This window comes from Phacochoerus africanus, chromosome 3, assembly GCF_016906955.1.
Source record: "Phacochoerus africanus isolate WHEZ1 chromosome 3, ROS_Pafr_v1, whole genome shotgun sequence".
Lineage (NCBI taxonomy): Eukaryota > Metazoa > Chordata > Mammalia > Artiodactyla > Suidae > Phacochoerus > Phacochoerus africanus.
The window spans coordinates 153,146,342-153,164,585 of NC_062546.1; the positions used below are offsets into that span (position 1 = coordinate 153,146,342).

At 37.4% G+C, this 18,244-nt stretch overlaps 1 protein-coding gene across 2 annotated transcripts in view; it reads right to left on the reverse strand.

Annotated features, from left to right (window-relative positions):
• The window catches only part of PDE1A (phosphodiesterase 1A), a 259,700-nt gene that overhangs the window by 26,457 nt on the left and 214,999 nt on the right, over positions 1 to 18,244 (reverse strand). For both annotated transcript variants that reach the window (XM_047773019.1, XM_047773020.1), the window contains exons 9-13: positions 16,982 to 17,083; positions 16,755 to 16,875; positions 5,327 to 5,408; positions 2,387 to 2,507; positions 1,168 to 1,313 (exon numbers count right to left, since the gene is read on the reverse strand). In XM_047773019.1, coding sequence (XP_047628975.1) covers positions 1,168 to 1,313; positions 2,387 to 2,507; positions 5,327 to 5,408; positions 16,755 to 16,875; positions 16,982 to 17,083 — 572 coding nt within the window. The remainder of the gene's footprint in view (positions 1 to 1,167; positions 1,314 to 2,386; positions 2,508 to 5,326; positions 5,409 to 16,754; positions 16,876 to 16,981; positions 17,084 to 18,244) is intronic.

Below are 18,244 nucleotides of genomic sequence, written 5' to 3' on the forward strand. Positions count from 1 at the left end.
CCTGTAAAATCGGGTAATAGTATATACTTCAAAAACTCCATGTGAGAATTAATGAGTTACTAAAATTCCACAGTGTCTTTCAAATTAAAAATAAAAAGCTGACCTGCCAGCCAGGAAGGAATCAGTCTTGCAGAGAACTCCAATAAGAAAATTCCTGGATGAAGAAACAATCATTGCAAAGATCCTGGGGCATGGTAAGAACCTGCCAGAAGGCCACTGTGCAGGGAGTATAGAGCATGAGAGGAGGCTAGCAGGAGGCAGGGTGAAAGGAGGCAGGGGCCAGATCTGGAATTCGGAAGCTAATTTCCTTCAATGAAAGATAACTGACACTAACTCACATACCTTGGAAATCAAAGAGACCAATTAATTTGAATCAAAATCATGTCAGAAATAACTAAGCTAGCTTCCCATTTGTTTTCTTTGGTAGTAGATTACACACGGTTTTCCCAACTTGTGAGTGAAATGGTCAGGAAAGAAGTCAGTAAAAGTGAAAAAAGCATACCCTCAAATCTTTGACACTAAGTGCTGCATACCTAATGCAACACAAAAGCTACTTAGAAAACCTAAAACACAGGATCAAAAGCACCTCTAGAAATGAAGGAGGTTATTGCGCTATGTGAAGGTTGTTTTTTGTTGTTTTTTTTTTGTCTTTTTGCCTTTTCTAGGGCCTCTCCCGCGGCATATGGAGGTTCCCAGGCTAGGGGTCGAATCGGAGCTGTAGCTGCCAGCCTACGCCAGAGCCACAGCAACACAGGATCCGAGCCGCGTCTGCAACCTTCACCACAGCTCATGGCAACGCCGGATCGTTAACCCACTGAGCAAGGCCAGGGACCGAACCCGCAACCTCATGGTTCCTAGTTGGATTCGCTAACCACTGCGCCACAATGTGAACTCCTTTGTGAAGTTTTTTGTCCCTTTTATGGTCCTTCACATCCACCTCACTGTTACCATGTCAATACTTCTGCAACCCAAACAGAGAAGAATTTCTTTTTATTTAACAGACAAACCAATTTTCTTATGAATAGTCCAAGGGTAGCCAAATTCTAAATACCTTCAAAGGCTTGCATGTTTTATAAAAGAAGAAATCTAGGGGAGAAAAAATTCAACATCTCAGAAGAGGAGTTGGGACAGAGGGAGATGGCAGCGAGGCTTCATAAATAACTGTACCTTGAGCGGCTAATTCTTTCCACCTCTCTTTATTCTGCTGGATGATGTCCACCAGGTTGTTTTTGAAGCTCTTCAGGTCCACGCTTGTAAGGGAGTAGTCAGGGGAGTAGGTTCCATCGTTCGTGGTGCCTTTCATATTTGATCGTCTAGAGGAATCAGCAACATGTAATCCCATAAAGGTGCCTGAGCTAATAGTAACCAAAGAAACCAGAAAATACCTACGGCAGACTATGGAGTGAGGAAGCAAAGCCTGAAACACTTTATAACACCAGCTGGAGAAGCAGGATGGTGGGTGTTCAGATCCAGTTTTGAGCCTATTGTTGGTGCTGCTCACCTCCTCCCTTCCTCATGGAGAGTGGCCAGGGCTGTCTGGGATTTCCACAGCAGTGGATAAGGGCCCACATGTGTAATGAGGGTGGGTCTATTTAGAGCAGCAGAACCTTGATATGAGCTGCCTTAGTGGTAGGTCCTCTGGTGAATATTACAGCAGGGGCATTAGCATTCTGGAGCTCAAAGTGGGGTGATGGTCCCTGTCTCCTTCACCACTTAATCTCCAGGTTATCCTGGATCTTTCTCAGGCAGAACATTCCCTCGGTTTCCTCATTAGGACAACGTTTAGGGAGCCTGTCGGTGTGTTATTAGGAAAAGCTAGGTGTTCAGATGGGCAAGAATTTAGCATGATTTTTCTGCAACTGCAAGTTTTAAATAATATCCCTTAACAAATTTATCAAGGAAAAAAAATCTGGCTTGCAATTTTTAAGTTGAATATATGATAGACTTTACTGCTACATGTTATACATATTCCACGTATGCATGTCATTTAAAAGGCTAACTTTAATGTAGGTATCCTTCTAGACACGAGTGGGTTGGGATTGATTTGTTAGCAAACCAATGCAATGCCCCTCTCCCAACTGCCCACCACCACCAGTTACTCTACTTAGGACATAATTCATACATCTCAATGAAAATTCAAATAATTTTATTCTTCTGAGTATTGAATCTGATTCTGTTATACACCTCAGTACTTTGATTTTTTTTTTGTGTGTGTATGTGGTGGACCTCAAGTTCCCAATTTCAAAGGCAATGCAATATGATATATAGCCATTAGGTGGCAATACTACCTAATAATTCTTCTAAGCATTTCCTGCCTAACATAAGGAATACTAAAGGTAAGTAAAAGGGAAACAACGCAAAAAAAAAAAAAGAGATAATATCAAACCTGCTTGCTCCATAGGAAGGATTCTGGGTTTTTGAAGCTTCCTCTATAAGAGGAATAATAATTTTCTCTGTTGAGTCTGTCAGAAGAGAAAATGTTGGCTCTACTATAAAATCAATGAAACCTACAAAAGCAAAAACAAAAATATATTCAAGTGTTAACAAATTTCTGAATTCTAAAATTAGTAATAATGCAGAAATTCTGACACCCCTGATATAAAGTTTCAACTACAGTATTGGTTCAGCTTACCCCTTGATTATTTTATTTTTAAAAAGATTTTATTGGCGTATAATTGACCTACAATGTTGTGTTTTTTCAGGTGTACAGCAAAGTGAATCAGTTACACAAATCCCTTTTCAGGTTCTTTTCCCATATAGGTTATTACACAGTATTAAGTAGATTTTCCTGCTCTTGCATTTTTTTTTTTTTTCTTTTTGGTGCCATACCTGTGGCATATGGAAATTTCCAGGTTAGGGGTTGAATCTGAGCTGCAGCTGCTGGTCTGCACCAGAGCCACAGCCACACCAGATCCAAGCCACGTCTGCAACCTACACCACAGCTCATGGCAATGCCAGATCCTTAACCCATTAAGTGAGGCCAGGGATCAAAACCTCATCCTCATGGATACTATTAGTCAGGTTCATAACCCACTGAACCACAATGGGAACTCTCTTGCAGGTATTTTAAATCCAGTAACACAATGTTTAGGGAGAGCTGAAAGTTATCTCTTAAGCAGTGGAAGTGATACAATTTAAGCTTGCTAAACTCAACTATATTGGGCTTCCTATTTAATATTCAGCCTTAAATTGTTAACAATAATTTCAAATCTAATCAGAGTGAATATATTTCCCTGTTAATGACAAAGATCAGTATCATATCTGAAAGGTCTTCAGATACTTGTTGGATTTCACTTTTTTTTTTTTGGTCTTTTTGTCTTTTTGCTATTTCTTGGGCCGCTCCTGCGGCATATGGAGGTTCCCAGGCTAGGGGTCGAATCGGAGCTGTAGCTGCCAGCCTACGCCAGAGCCACAGCAACGCGGGATCCGAGCCGCATCTGCAGCCTACACCACAGCTCACGGCAACGCTGGATCCTTAACCCACTGAGCAAGGCCAGGGATCGAACCTGCAACCTCATGGTTCCTAGTCAGATTCATTAACCACTGAGCCACGGCGGGAACTCCCTGGATTTCATTATTAACCAATAAGAAATAATATCTAAGCTCCAAAGAAACTAAATAATTGGAATTTTTTTCTCAGGCCACAGGAAGGCAACCACTTTTTTCCTCTCTTACCATATCAGTCAGGACTTTCTGCCAGTATGTTAATATTTCAAATTTCTGTTTATGACTCTCAGGATGTAAAGCATTAGTTCTCAGTGTGTAGGCGTAGTCTGTCAAATCAACCAGAGAACAGTTAACATCTCTGGGACACAGCGTTAATCCCAACACTTTGAGATGTCAGGATTGAATAAATACCTTTTAAAGTACTCATCAAAATAGAAAATGACACACAGAGACTGGGCCGTGATCCTTTAAGGAGCATTTGCCACCTATGTTTAGGTGGAGGAGACAAACTCTGTGTACACCCAACACCCTGGAAATGTGTGATTTTGGAAATCAAGTGCTTGTTGCCTTAAACATGACTGGAAGCAACAGATTACCATCTGGATATAAGAACACCAGGGGAAGGCTTTTTAAGCAACAGTGGTCTGGGAAAGATCCACGTTTTAAAATTATCCCATCTTTCCAAAAACTGGATAAAATAATTCACATTTCCAGTAACTAGATTAATCATAGCACACATTAAGGTGCATTTTTAATTAAAAACTTCAATATTTTCTCTTTTAAATGATGCCTTCAAGTTAAATCAATGTTAATCGACCATCCAGGGTGTTGATTCACGTTTTGTCTATGGTTTTAAGTGCCTGGGGTCTAGAGACTATCAAATGAGTGTCACCTCTACTAACATAGAAGTGATTTTCAGTAGAGCAACAAGCTTCAGAAACTTTCATCTTTCTCAGCTTGCCTAAGGAGGTCCTTAACCTGCCACAGTCACACCTGCTAAATGACAAGCGGCACCTGTGTTATGGTAGCTAGAATAACTGTTGGAACATGCGTGGAAAAGGGGAAACGTCAAACCAAGAAGCTTTCTTTTTTTTTTAAATAAGCGGCTGCACCAGAGGTCGAGACACAGTCACTGTAGAAGAAACACAGTGTAGTTATGCTGTGAGCCACAAGGGAAGTCCCCAAGAAGTTTTCTGACAGCCTTTTTCGGAGGTGGTACTAGCCAGAGCAACTAGAGATGTAAGGTGGTGATCCTTATGTTTATCGATCATAGAGTTCAGTAATGAAGATGCTGGCTTAGGTAGCATCAATATTTCAGCCATGCAGCATAGCAATAATATGTTTTAATCATGGGCTAGACTTGAAGCCCCCAACATAAATATCAATGAAAAGAATAAATGTGGCAGGGAGCAATATCATTTTACAAGTTTCCTATTGTTTGCTTCTCTATTTACTAGGATTCCGCCCCCCCCCAAAAAAGAAAGAATATGAGCTAGTATATGAAGCATATTATGCAAACTTAGTGACAACAGAACAGATATTAATATCAATATTTTAACTGGATTATCCTGTATATAAAGGATTAAATTACAAAAAAATGATCAGCAACTAAACCCAAAAATGCTGTTTTTGCACAGGAATGCTTTCTATTTTTGTAAAAGGATTACAAAGAGAATAACAATTATTTACTAATACTGCTTTATTGAATTCATTTTGTGGGACTGTCTCAAAATTTTCATCATTCACCACCATATAGATCAGTCTAAAGATCAAATTTATTGTGAATATGGAGTGAGGTTTACATGGATGAACAGCATGTATCCATATGAAACTGACAGGCACACACCCGTTCTCCACAACCACCAGTCTTCAGTATTACCTATTTGAGACTGGGCCACCATCGTCGACTTCCGATCACAAAGCGGGGAAAATGGAAGCCCTAATTCAGCTTCTTTATCTCCCTGTAAAAAGGAAAACCCATTAGCACAGACTTGGTGTGGAGAAACTAAGAGCAGCTTAGATAAAAAGCCTAAAAAGCTGCATCTTTTATTTCTTAATTAGCATTATTATAAAATCAAAAGCTTTCATCTAAGTTTATTTAATTTTACCAAAATGGTCTCCTTTTGGGGACACACTGCACAGGTAAAAAACATACTGCACATATTGCACAGGTAAAAAAACATGAACACTTTCAGAACATGGAGACTCTTGATTATATAGAGGCAAACCTCTGCTCTTTGGAATTTTCTAAATTTACCCTAAAATAATTATCTTGGTGTGTTCTCTGGAATTTAATTAACAATCCAGCTCATGGGTTTTTCTGCTCTTCTTTTTCTTCCATGCCAAGTACATCAGCAGATCTTTAGTATCAAGACTTTATGATTAGACTTCTTAAAGGTAAAAGTGTAAGAGCATTTTGAAACATCTTTCTATTTATTAACCAAGTTTTATTGAATCTCCTACAGCAAGTAATGAAAAATATCTTCAACATTCTTACATTCTGTATGCATAAATATTAATTTAATGTATTCTTCTCAGAGAAAATTGAAATGTCACTGAGTTTTTATTATCTGATCTTATTGACTGAAGATTAACTGAACACAAAGGTTAAAGAATTCCATTTTTGTTTGGGTTTAACATCATAAGAGGTAATTAGATTTTCATCTCCTGAAATAAAGGTGGCTACTCTGGGCAATGCTTTATTATGATAAGATTTATCAAATATTGGTTCTTTACATTCAAGGGGATGCACTCACAAAGAAAGATGAGAGAGGATACTTGACTTGTTCCTGATCGCTTCAATTGCCTGGACTTTTTTTTTTTTTTTTTTCCCACTGCATCCATGGCAAGTGGAAGTTCCCAGGTCAAGGATCAAACTTGCACCGCAGTTGCAACCTGCACTATAGTTGCAGCAATGAAGGATCCTTAACTCATTGTGCCACAAGGGAACTTCCATCTGGACATTTGGAAGGAATGCTTTGGGCTCTATTTTCTCCTAAGCTGTTGGTTATATACCCTCACAGGGTACCCTGGCCTTGCATAAGACCACAACTTAGGATACATGGTCAGGTTCTGAAATTAGGGGACAAAGGGACTGGTCTTTTGCTTTGTGGCTGAGCACATGTTACAAGGTAACACCTTCTGAGAACTTCCATTTTCTTTGTCTGCTTTCTCTAATAACTCTTCATCATAATTGCTACATCATGACAACATGTGGCTTTAAAGGTTTTATTGATGATGTTTTCTGGTACACTTCTCCTAAACCATGTCTCTGATTATGAGGGGTGGAAAGTTTGAAATCAGAATTGCTTGGGAAAATCTAGATCTGGTCACTAAAGAAGTAGGCAAAGTAGCTACAAACAAGAATGTTTTACTATGTCATGACTTAGAGAAAATAAAGAAAGAATTTCCATGACCTCTCCCAGCAACCTTCGTCATTCTCTGAGAGAATAACAACATCCATTCCATTGGAATTAATATTTATACTCAGCTTAAGGGACAGATGGAGGGGAATTATTAGTGTCATTAACCTTGGAGTCATAAGACACAGAATTGAATCACTGCTGTTTGATGGGCTATCTCTGTTACTTTAGACATACCAAACCCTTTGCTGAAATGAATTCTTCTCCTCTCTTTACTTGGTGATTTCAGTTGACTTGTTTTAGGACTAAGGATATGATAGTGTCTACCTAATAGGATAATTCTGAAGTTATCTAAGATAATTTATGTGAAGCCTAAGGATACTGCCTAATATTTATATTTAGTAGTCATTAAATGCTAGATAATAAGAATCATGACAGCAAAAACCCAGAGCTGTGCACCATCCAGTATGTCTAATGCATACCCTGGATGGTGTTAAACCATAGGAAAAAGGACTAGTACTTAATTTACATGTAATGGAGAGGCATTAGCTTTTCTCCCTCTTTTTTTCTAGATGGAAGTGACATGACAGGAATTTTACTTTTGAAAGATTAATTTGTTGGCGGTGTGGAGGATGGCTTGGGTAAGTTAAGGATGAGCCTTATGATTCAAACCTGAATGAAAAGGAGACTTTGGTGACACTAATAGAAATAAGACATTCTGAATGAGAGCTTGATTTAAAGACAAATGTGGATCTGATTTTAACATGTTAAGGAAAAAGTGCAAGAATAATATCATTAACATTTCATGTTAGAATATAAATAATAATGATTATTAAAATAGAAATAAAGACTTCCTGGGAAATGTAATATTGGAGATACTTAATTGATATGTGCAGAGACAACTTATTGCTGTTATTGGTCAAGGTGCTGGCAATATTGTAATAGATGTAGTTTTATATAACTTAAGTTTCTTGTTTGACCCGAAAATAATTGTTTGGGACTGAAAAAAGCATTGTGATGATTTACCTTCCATGAGCTCTATTTCACAGAATGCTGGATGGCAGAATTTTCATATAGGATTTAGGTATTTCTAGACATATGTAGGGTTGATCTTACAAATGAAATGGGAGATTTTATAATCTTTGTTTCTTGTACTCCACAATTGATTTAGAACATTACATTTCCACAGCTAAGTACATTGAATGCTAAAGTGTATTAATTATTTAATTTATTTATAAATATTTTAAAGTGTTATTTATTCTTTAGAGTGAATAAAGGCCATGAGTACAAGAGGAGTAGGGGGCCCTGGAGCCAGACTACAAGGGAACTAGAAATTCAATAGGACAAGGGAGGTCTTCTAAGGAGGAAGGAAAGATACATAAGTGAGAGTCAGGATCTCTTAATATAAGTTTGATAAACTTAATAATTTTCCTTACTCTGTCCCTGAATAGGAAACATTTACTTTTCATCAAGACAAAATCAGACATAAAAAAAATAGATGCTGTGTAAGTCAACCAGTTTGTATTTTTCTTGGAATTTGAGTTTTCACCTGAGGATGCTATCTATACATAGGAGGTCAAAATATACTTTTAAAAATCAATAACTTAATACACATATGTTCTGGTACATGGAGTCACACAAGTATTTGGAGCAAAATTATAGGTCCCTAGGCCACTAAACTCAATTAATCAATCAACTATTTAATTATGCCCCTGAATCTCTACATCTTTTCTTGGAGATGAGCCTACAGGGAGGTGGAGAAAGTGGCTCCACTGGCTTGGAAACACAAGGCAGCCAGATGTACTCAGGCCTGACAGTTTATGTCTATCTTAGCAATTCCTTTGGGGGTTTGGGGGTTTGGGGGTTTTCTTCTGAAAGGTCACAATGAAGACCTAGTACAGGCATACCTAAAGATATTGTGGGTTTGGTTTCAGACCACCACAATAAAGCAAACATTGCAATAAAGTGAGCTTTTTAAGTTTTTGGTTTTCTAGTACATATAAAAGTTAACACCATACTGTAGCCTAGTAAGTGTGAGAAACTCAATAGGACAAGGGAATTAGGGTCTTCCTCTGGATTAGATGTTGGTTTAAGGAAATATTGTTGCTGGTATAACCTTCAATTAGACCAATAAAAATTTTCCCATATGAGTAATGAGGCTGTTTTACTTTCTTATAATTCATGCATTCACAGGAGTTACACTTTTATTTCCTTAAAGAGTTTTTCTTTGCATTCACAACTTGGCTAAATTTTTGGCAAAAAAGGCCTAGCTTTCAGCCTATCTCAGCTTTTGATATGCCTTCTTTACTAAGATTAATTATTTCTTGTTTTTGACTGAAAGTGAAAGACACAATTCTCCTTTCACTTGAACGCTTAGAGGTCATTCTGGGTTATTAGTTGGCTTAATTTCAATACTGTCCTGTCTCAGGGAATAGGGAAGCCCAAGGAGAGGGAGAGAGACAGGGGAATGGCTAGTCAGGGAACAGTCAGAACACAAACAGCTTTTATCAATTAAGTCTGCCTTCTTATATAGGCACAGTTTGTGGCACCCCCAAACAACTGCAATAGTAACATTAAAGATCACTAATCACAGATCACCATAACGAATACATATAATAAAAATGAGAGTATGAAATACTGTGAGAATTACCAAAATACGACACAGAGACATGAGGTAAGCAAATTCTGTTGGAAAAATGGTACCACTAGAAATGCCACAAACCTGTTTGTAAAAACACAGTATCTATGAAGCACAAAAATTAAAGCACAATAAATGAGGTACGCCTGTAACTGTTTTCATGCTTTCCTAACACTGTGAAATGCTTTGATAGCTATCAGCAAAATGTCTAATCCAGTGATTTAATAACACATTTTTCTTTTTTCCTTTTTTTCTTCTTGTATTTTCTCTGAAGCCAAAACAATTTCTACAGTTTTAAAGAAATAAAGAAGATAAGAAGGGGTGCACAACTCTTGAGAAGAGTTTTAATCACAGAAGCAACATCAACAGCAGACATGTAAGAAGTTCCTGGAGTTCCCGTCGTGGCGCAGTGGTTAACGAATCCGATTAGGAACCATGAGGTTGCGGGTTCGGTCCCTGCCCTTGCTCAGTGGGTTAACGATCCGGCGTTGCCGTGAGCTGTGGTGTAGGTTGCAGACGCGGCTCGGATCCAGCGTTGCTGTGGCTCTGGTGCAGGCCGGTGGCTACAGCTCCGATTCAACCCCTAGACTGGGAACCTCCATATGCCGCGGGAGCGGCCCAAGAAATGGCAACAACAACAATAACAACAACAACAACAACAACAACAACAACAACAAAAAAGAAGTTCCTGACCATAGGCTTGGGGGCCACTGTAAGGCCAATGGTAGTAGAATTTGAGAGACCATCAGTTCTACAGTGAAATTTAATTGTGAAAGGGGGACGATGCATTAGTTTGGCCTTCTTTGGACAACTTAAGGGATTTAGGCCATCTAATTACTTTCCTTCATTCCTCTTAAAAATGGACCTTTCTAAAATCTAAGCCCCCAAACTGTTTGAATGTTTAATGCTTATTATAACTAATGTATTCACTTTCAGTAAAATTTACAATATCATATAACTGCTGGAGTGTGAATGTTAGAAATATTTTACAGAACATTAGTATCCCTTATGTAATCAATGTTAAAATACTTTTATGCCTCTTAAAACTATAAGCTTTAATTTTTTTATATCTTAAATTATTATACTGGCTCATAGCTATAGTTCTTTATGTTTATAAATTTTTTTGGTTGTATCTATGATTTTTAGTGATAGATCCTTGGCTGAGAATGTACTAAATACATTTTTATTTCTATAGAAAATAAGATTTATTTTGAAATAACGCATTTTGTACTACTTCTAGCGATGTTGAAGAAAATAGAGTCTGGCTGTACACAATTTAGGGTAAAATAACAATTTAAAGATGGTGGAAATAGCTTTGTATCCAGAAATCAGTTTGTCTTCCAGAAAAACATTGTGTTTTAAAAATTTTAATGTCTATTTAAGCCCATTTGTTTGATAAAATAAACTTTGCATAAAAATTAATAAAAAATTGATTTAGAAGTCAATGTGTACCAAACTACTTCTGGATTCTTCTAAAGCACAGATACATAAATACATAAAGACGTATATCGCATACATGCACACATAAATTCTATTGTTGCTCATGAAAGTCCTAAAATTAACTCTTTCCTTTGAGTACTTTTTTTGACTTCTTGAATTTATATCCAGTCTCTAATTTTGCTTAAAACTCATTGAAGGAATTTCAAGTCTAGTGCCATATTCTCCACAGCAAAAGGAACAATGCTTCCCTAACTGGCTGGTTTTTAAATTCATGGTGGTATTGAGAATGCGTTCTAAAAATTATGTTCAGAGCCTTCAAAGGCTTTAAGTGACTATCAAATAAAATATTCCATAACCGATGGTTCTCTGATTCTTTATGTAAGAAATGTATAAAGATTAAAATAGACAAGGAGGATAACAAGTAACACCAATTTGTCCCATTTGCAGTTGTAAGGAAACCTCTCACATTCATTCTATCATGTTGTTCCTCACAGCCATCCTGGGGAGGAGGCAGAATGTGTATTAATTGCTTCTTTTTTTGTTTTGTTTTGTTTTTGTTTTTTTGTCTTTTTGCCTTTTCTAGGGTCACTCCCACTGCATATGGAGGTTCCCTGGCTGGGGGTCTAATCAGAACTGTAGCTGCCAGCCTACACCAGAGCCACTGCAACACCAGATCTGAACTGCGTCTGCAAACTGCACCACAGTTCACAGCAATGCCGGATACTTAACTCACTGAGAAAGGCCAAGGATCAAACCCACAACCTAATGGATCCTAGTCAGATTCGTTTCCACTGCGCCAGGACGGGAATTTCTAATTTCTTCTTCTTTTTTTTTTTTTTATAATTTTTTTTATTTTCCCACTGTACAGCAAGGGGGTCAGGTTATCCTTACATGTATACATTACAATTACATTTTTCCCCCACCCTTTCTTCTGTTGCAACATGAGTATCTAGACAAAGTTCTCAATGCTACTCAGCAGGATCTCCTTGTAAATCTATTCTAAGTTGTGTCTGATAAGCCCAAAATCCCAATCCCTCCCACTCCCTCCCCCTCCCATCAGGCAGCCACAAGTCTCTTCTCCAAGTCCATGATTTTCTTTTCTGAGGAGATGTTCATTTGTGCTGGATATTAGATTCCAGTTATAAATGATATCATATGGTATTTGTCTTTGTCTTTCTGGCTCATTTCACTCGGTATGAGATTCTCTAGTTCCATCCATGTTGCTGCAAATGGCATTATGGCATTCTTTTTTTTTTTACGGCTGAGTAGTATTCCATTGTGTATATATACCACCTTTTCCGAATCCAATCATCTGTCGATGGACATTTGGGTTGTTTCCATGTCCTGGCTATTGTGAATAGTGCTGCAATGAACATGCAGGTGCATGTGTCTCTTTTAAGTAGATTTTTGTCCTGATAGATGCCCAAGAGTGGGATTGCGGGGTCATATGGAAGGTCTATGTATAGATTTCTAAGGTATCTCCAAACTGTTCTCCATAGTGGCTGTACCAGTTTACATTCCCATCAACAGTGCAGGAGGGTTCCCTTTTCTCCACAGCCCCTCCAGCACTTGCTATTTGTGGATTTATTAATGATGGCCATTCTGACTGGTGTGAGGTGGTATCTCATGGTAGTTTTGATTTGCATCTCTATATGACCAGGTTGGGTTCATCCCAGGTTCACAAGGATGGTTCAACATATGCAAATCAATCAGCATCATACACCACATTAACAAAAAGAAAAGTCAAAAATCATATGATCATCTCAATAGACGCGGAAAAAGCATCTGACAAAGTCCAACATCCATTCATGATCAAGACCCTCGCCAAAGTGGGTATAGAGGGAACATTCCTGAATATAATCAAAGCCATTTATGAGAAACCCACAGCAAATATAATCCTCAATGGGGAAAAACTGAAAGCCTTCTCCCTCAAATCTGGAGCAAGACAGGGATGCCCACTCTCACCACTGCTCTTCAACATCGTTTTGGAAGTCCTAGCCACAGCAATTAGACAAACAAAAGAAATCAAAGGCATCCATGTAGGAAGAGAAGAGGTAAAACTGTCACTGTATGCAGATGACATGATACTATACATAGAAAACCCTAAGGACTCAACCCCAAAACTCCTTGAACTGATTCATAAATTCAGCAAAGTAGCAGGATAGAAGATTAACATTCAGAAGTCAGTTGCATTTCTCTATACCAGCAATGAAATATTAGAAAAGGAATACAAAAATACGATACCTTTTAAAATTGAACCTCACAAAATCCAATACCTCGGAATACACCTGACCAAGGAGGTAAAGGACCTATATGCCGAGAACTATAAAACTTTCATCAAAGAAATCAAAGAAGATGTAAAGAAATGGAAAGATAGTCCATGTTCCTGGATTGGGAAAATCAATATTGTAAAGATGGCCATACTACCCAAAGCAATCTACAGATTCAATGCAATCCCTATCAAATTACCCATGATATTTTTCACAGAACTAGAACAAACAATCCAAACATTTATATGGAACCACAAAAGACCCAGAATCGCCAAAGCAATCCTGAGAAGCAAAAACCAAGCAGGAGGCATAACTCTCCCAGACTTCAAGAAATACTAATTTCTTCTTATAGCTAAGAAGGTGAAGGCTCATATCCACCACTGCTGGAAGATAGAATGCTAGGGTTTATATTTGGGGTTGTTGGAACAAAGTCCAATTATATCTTACTATGCATTATTGGACTTGCTATATTTGCCCAAAATACATCAAATCCTTACTTTAACCAAAAAACACAAATGTTTACATTTTTACTGCAGCTGAGGGAAGTGATAATGTTCTGGGCAGACCTTGCCTTATTTGCCTTAAATTCCCTAGGACAGTCAGAAGATCACATGACACATTACACAATTTAGATTCTTAGTATGTGTTGCAGGAATGAAGGAATATATTTTCAAATTGCTTTATAAACCTACTCTTTCAACTGAGATTTAAAAAAACCCTTATCTTGGCTAGATCCATAGCAAGAAGTTATTTATCAGCAATGCGGGATCGACAAAGTGATAGTTATAAGTGGTTATGTAAGTATGGGCAAAAATAAGAAAAAAACATGGAGAAAACACTGCAGTCCTGCCAATTTCTAGGACATAGGCATAGATACATAGATCCAGTTAAATAGCTTATGGCAAAAACATTCAGAGCAATGTTTATACCAGGAGGTTTTAAATTCATTGCTGCAGCTACATCCAAAGGGTTAAAATATATGGTATGGCTAAAATAATTTTCAGTAGAGAGATTCATTTAGTTGAAAGCATAAAAAAATTGACTCCTGTTAGAGTCAATGTTGTATTTTAGTGTGTCTCATGAAGATAAACTTGTTTTGCTTATTAAACATGGTTATAAAAGTATACACTCAATCATTTTGACCTTTAACTCCACATTCTCCTGTTTTGCTAAATATATTTCTGAAGGGAATTTAAAAGTCAATTGGATGAAGGCAAGAAAAAGGTACAAACTTTTAGTTATAAAAAAGTACTAGGGATATAATGTACAACATGATAAATACAATTAACGCTTATATAAGTTACATATGAAAGATATTAAGAGAGTAAATCCTAAAAGTTCTCATCACAAGGAAAAGGTTTTTTCTATTTATTTAATTTTATATCTATATGAGATAATGGGTGTTTACTAAACTTATACCTTATGCTTTATGCCTTCAAATTATACAAAGCTGTATGCCAAATATATCTCAATAACACTGGAAGAAAAAAGTCATTTACTTTTGAAAATCCAGAGAAAAGATAAGATTCTGTTATTAAATATGATTCCATTATTAAAATCATCTCTATATTAACTTATTATGATCTGAGAGGATTTGCACAGTTGAAAAGATGGGGCAATGTAAGCAGAGATAGCTTGTTTTATAGTAGCCCATATTAACGCATACACTTTGCTCTCTTTTGATCTTTAAGTATCTTATCTTATGTGTTTAGGTCATTCAAGCAAAAATTGTTATTTTCGAATATTTCGGGGTCACACAAATGCTTATCATTGCCCATCAAGAGTCTCATTAAACAAAGCAAGAACCTGACACCTCCTTACTCTAATACATTCTGGCAAATACAGATCAAAAAGACATCCCAAGCATCATGATGTCATATTCATTCTGAGACTTGACCTTTTGTGTTGGATATATTTTAATCTCTAATATTCAGATATCTGAGTCACTGTTTACTGGGCACTGAGAACAGCAGAGGAGCTAAATAGCCTCATAAAACAATGTTCCTCTCCTCTGAATTTCAGATGTCAAAAATCACTGCATGTCTGGAACTTCTTTATTATTTATCGGTCACCTTTCTAGAAAATTCAAGAATAAGGTGGTGAACTTCAAGAACATCTGGACTCACTTTCGCTGAATACGTTACTGTCTTGATTTTTGTCAGAGTGTTCATCTGGTTTTAAGTCAATAAAAGACAAAGATGATACAAATCATGATACTTGGACATCTAATAGCAATTTTCAAGAGTTTCTGGGATTTATTAGAGTTATTTTTTAACAGTGGTTTTTTTTTTTTATATATAGTCCTTTAAGTCTTCGGTGAAGCACCTTCATTCTGACGTATTCTTTATTAAAGCAAGGAAAAATTTATGTACAAATCCTAACTGTATAAATCATGAACACATTTGTGTAACTAACATTCAATCAGGATATATAAAACACCTCCATCACCACCAGAATGTTTCCTTAACCTCTTCTAGTGAATTCAGGGCAGGCACTATTGTTCAGATTTCAATCACCACAGATTAATTTTGCCAGTTTTTGAACTTTATATAAAGGGAATCACAGTATGCATTTCATTTATTTATTTATTCTGTCTTTTGAGGGCCTCACCCACGGCATATAGAGGTTTCCAGGCTAGGGGTCGTATGGGAGCTAAAGCCGCTGGCCTAAGCCACAGACACAGCAATGCTGGATCCAATCCAAGCCACATCTGCAATCTATACCATAGGTCATGGCAATGCCAGATCCTTAACCCACTGAGTAGGCCAGGGATCAAATCCATGTCCTCGTGGATGCTAGTTGGGTTCGTTAACTGCTGACCCATCACAGGAACTCCACAGTATGCATTTTAAAGATTTATTGCTGTTTGTATTATTGGTCCATGGTTAGAAAAGCACTAAAACCATTACCAGGATTCTGTTCCTTGTGACTTGAAGCAAGCTCTATTGAGATGTATGCTTGATTGCACGCACCCCTTTTGCCAAAATCACATACATACTGGCCTCCCCTTAACCTCTTTGGAATAGTTCTCAGAGTTCTCTAGGTTATAACCCTCAATTTGGCTCAAATAAAATTTTCCATTTCTTTCTTACATTGACTATTGATTAATTTTTCATCAACAATATCCAGGCTTGCTTTGTCACATGACATTAGATTTTTATAGTCAGGTATGTGTTCACCCAGCTAAGAACTGTATTTCTCAACCACCCTTGCAATTATGTATGTCTAAATAAATTCTAACCAAAAAGATGCATGCAGAAGTGTTGTATATCCTCCCTTTCCCTTTTGATGAATAAAGCTTTTTGCTATCTCTAGCATTTCACCTTTAACTTCAGATTAAAAACTCTATTTCTCTCTCTTGTGCCACCTGAGATCCAAAACTTGATACTCTTTAAAACATGTATTATATTATATAGAATTACTTAATATATTTATCTAAAAAGATCAATGTATTCTGCCTAAAGTCCCAAGAATGTATTATGACCAGTTGATAATAACAAGTCATAAGCCCTGGATTCTATATAGAAAAGATGTATGCCAATATGGGTAGTCACTATTTCCAAAAATATCTGCATAGACACAGTGTAAAAGAGGCACCTGTAGGAAAAACTCCTCCATCAGGGCCATGGTCCATCGGTGGTGCAGCTGCCACGATTTGGCTGGGTGACTGATGTCTGCTGCGTGGAGAATCAGGGACATGGTTTTGGCTCTGTCAAGGCTGTCAAAATAAGGACATGTTCAAATTATCAGATCTAAGTAACCAATTACAGTCTTATCTGAGTCCAAGCCCATGGAGCTTGAACATGAAAAAGAAAATAACCTACCCTTCAGGCTGCTGCAAACTGTTTCTTATGTTTTTAATTTGCTGGAAGTGTCCTGACATGTCTGTAGATAAAACCATTTCAATCACTAGGTTCCGAAGATCCCTGAGGAGACATCAAAAGGAGAAAGGTTTGTTTGGCCCTTTATTATTCTCAAGTGGAACATTTCCCTAAATATTACAAATGATATGTTATTTTTTCTAATGGATATGGGCACAAAATTATACATTTTAAATGTAAAAGGGCTTACAAAAGTTTGGCTTTAGGATACTGCCAGGAGAGTAATCTGTGAATCATGTTCTTTAATATCTCCTTTCAAAGAATGGGATGCTTTGCTCCTACACCCACAACCCTCCCCACCACTCTCTCTTTTTTTTTTCTTTTTAGGGCCACACCTGCAGCATAAGGAGATTCTCAGGCCAGGGTTCCAATCAGAGCTACAGCTGCCGGCCTACCCAACAGCCACAGCAACATCAGACACACAGCCTTGTGTGCGACCTACACCACAGCTCATAGCAACACCAGATCCTTAACTCACTGAGCAAGGCTAGGGATCAAACCTGCAACCTCATGGTTCCTAGTCAGATTCGTTTCGGCCGAGCCATGATGGGAACACCCCCACCTCATAATTTCTACATATTATTTTTAGAAATAATAATATCAGAAAGGATCTTAACCAATTTAAAAGAAAAACTACTTTAAAGACAGAATTTGTTGTTAATAAAACTACCTCAATTTTTTCAGTATTTATTCAATCCAGGCAGTGTTCTAGGTGCTTTTATATGGGAGGGAACTATTATTTCTCACCAGAGAAGATTACCGTTCATGCTTAGGATACTTTTACCCAAATATTAAGGGAATGGAAGCTATCAAAGGTAGCTAGTACAATTATTCTCAATTATATTTTCTTATCTAAATTATGAGAGACCCACGTTTCAATAGCAACTGTGCCAAAATATTCATGTTAATTAGGAAAAATGAATCAAGAATTTTGTGAAATCTACAAAATTCAATTGTACTTTGCAGATAATTAATGTTAAAAAAAGAGACAACAGATCCTGAATGGAGTCACTTGTGCTAATCTCATATCACCAAACCAAGACTTAATACCTAACTTAATTACAGTTTTAACCTCCTCCAGGAGTGGAAACTTAAACCAGTCAATCTGGAATTACCTGATCAGTGCTAAAGAGGTAATCCACCTGACAGACCCCTGTCCCCTTCCCCCTGAGGAAAGTGACCTTGCCTGAAACAATAGCTCCTTGC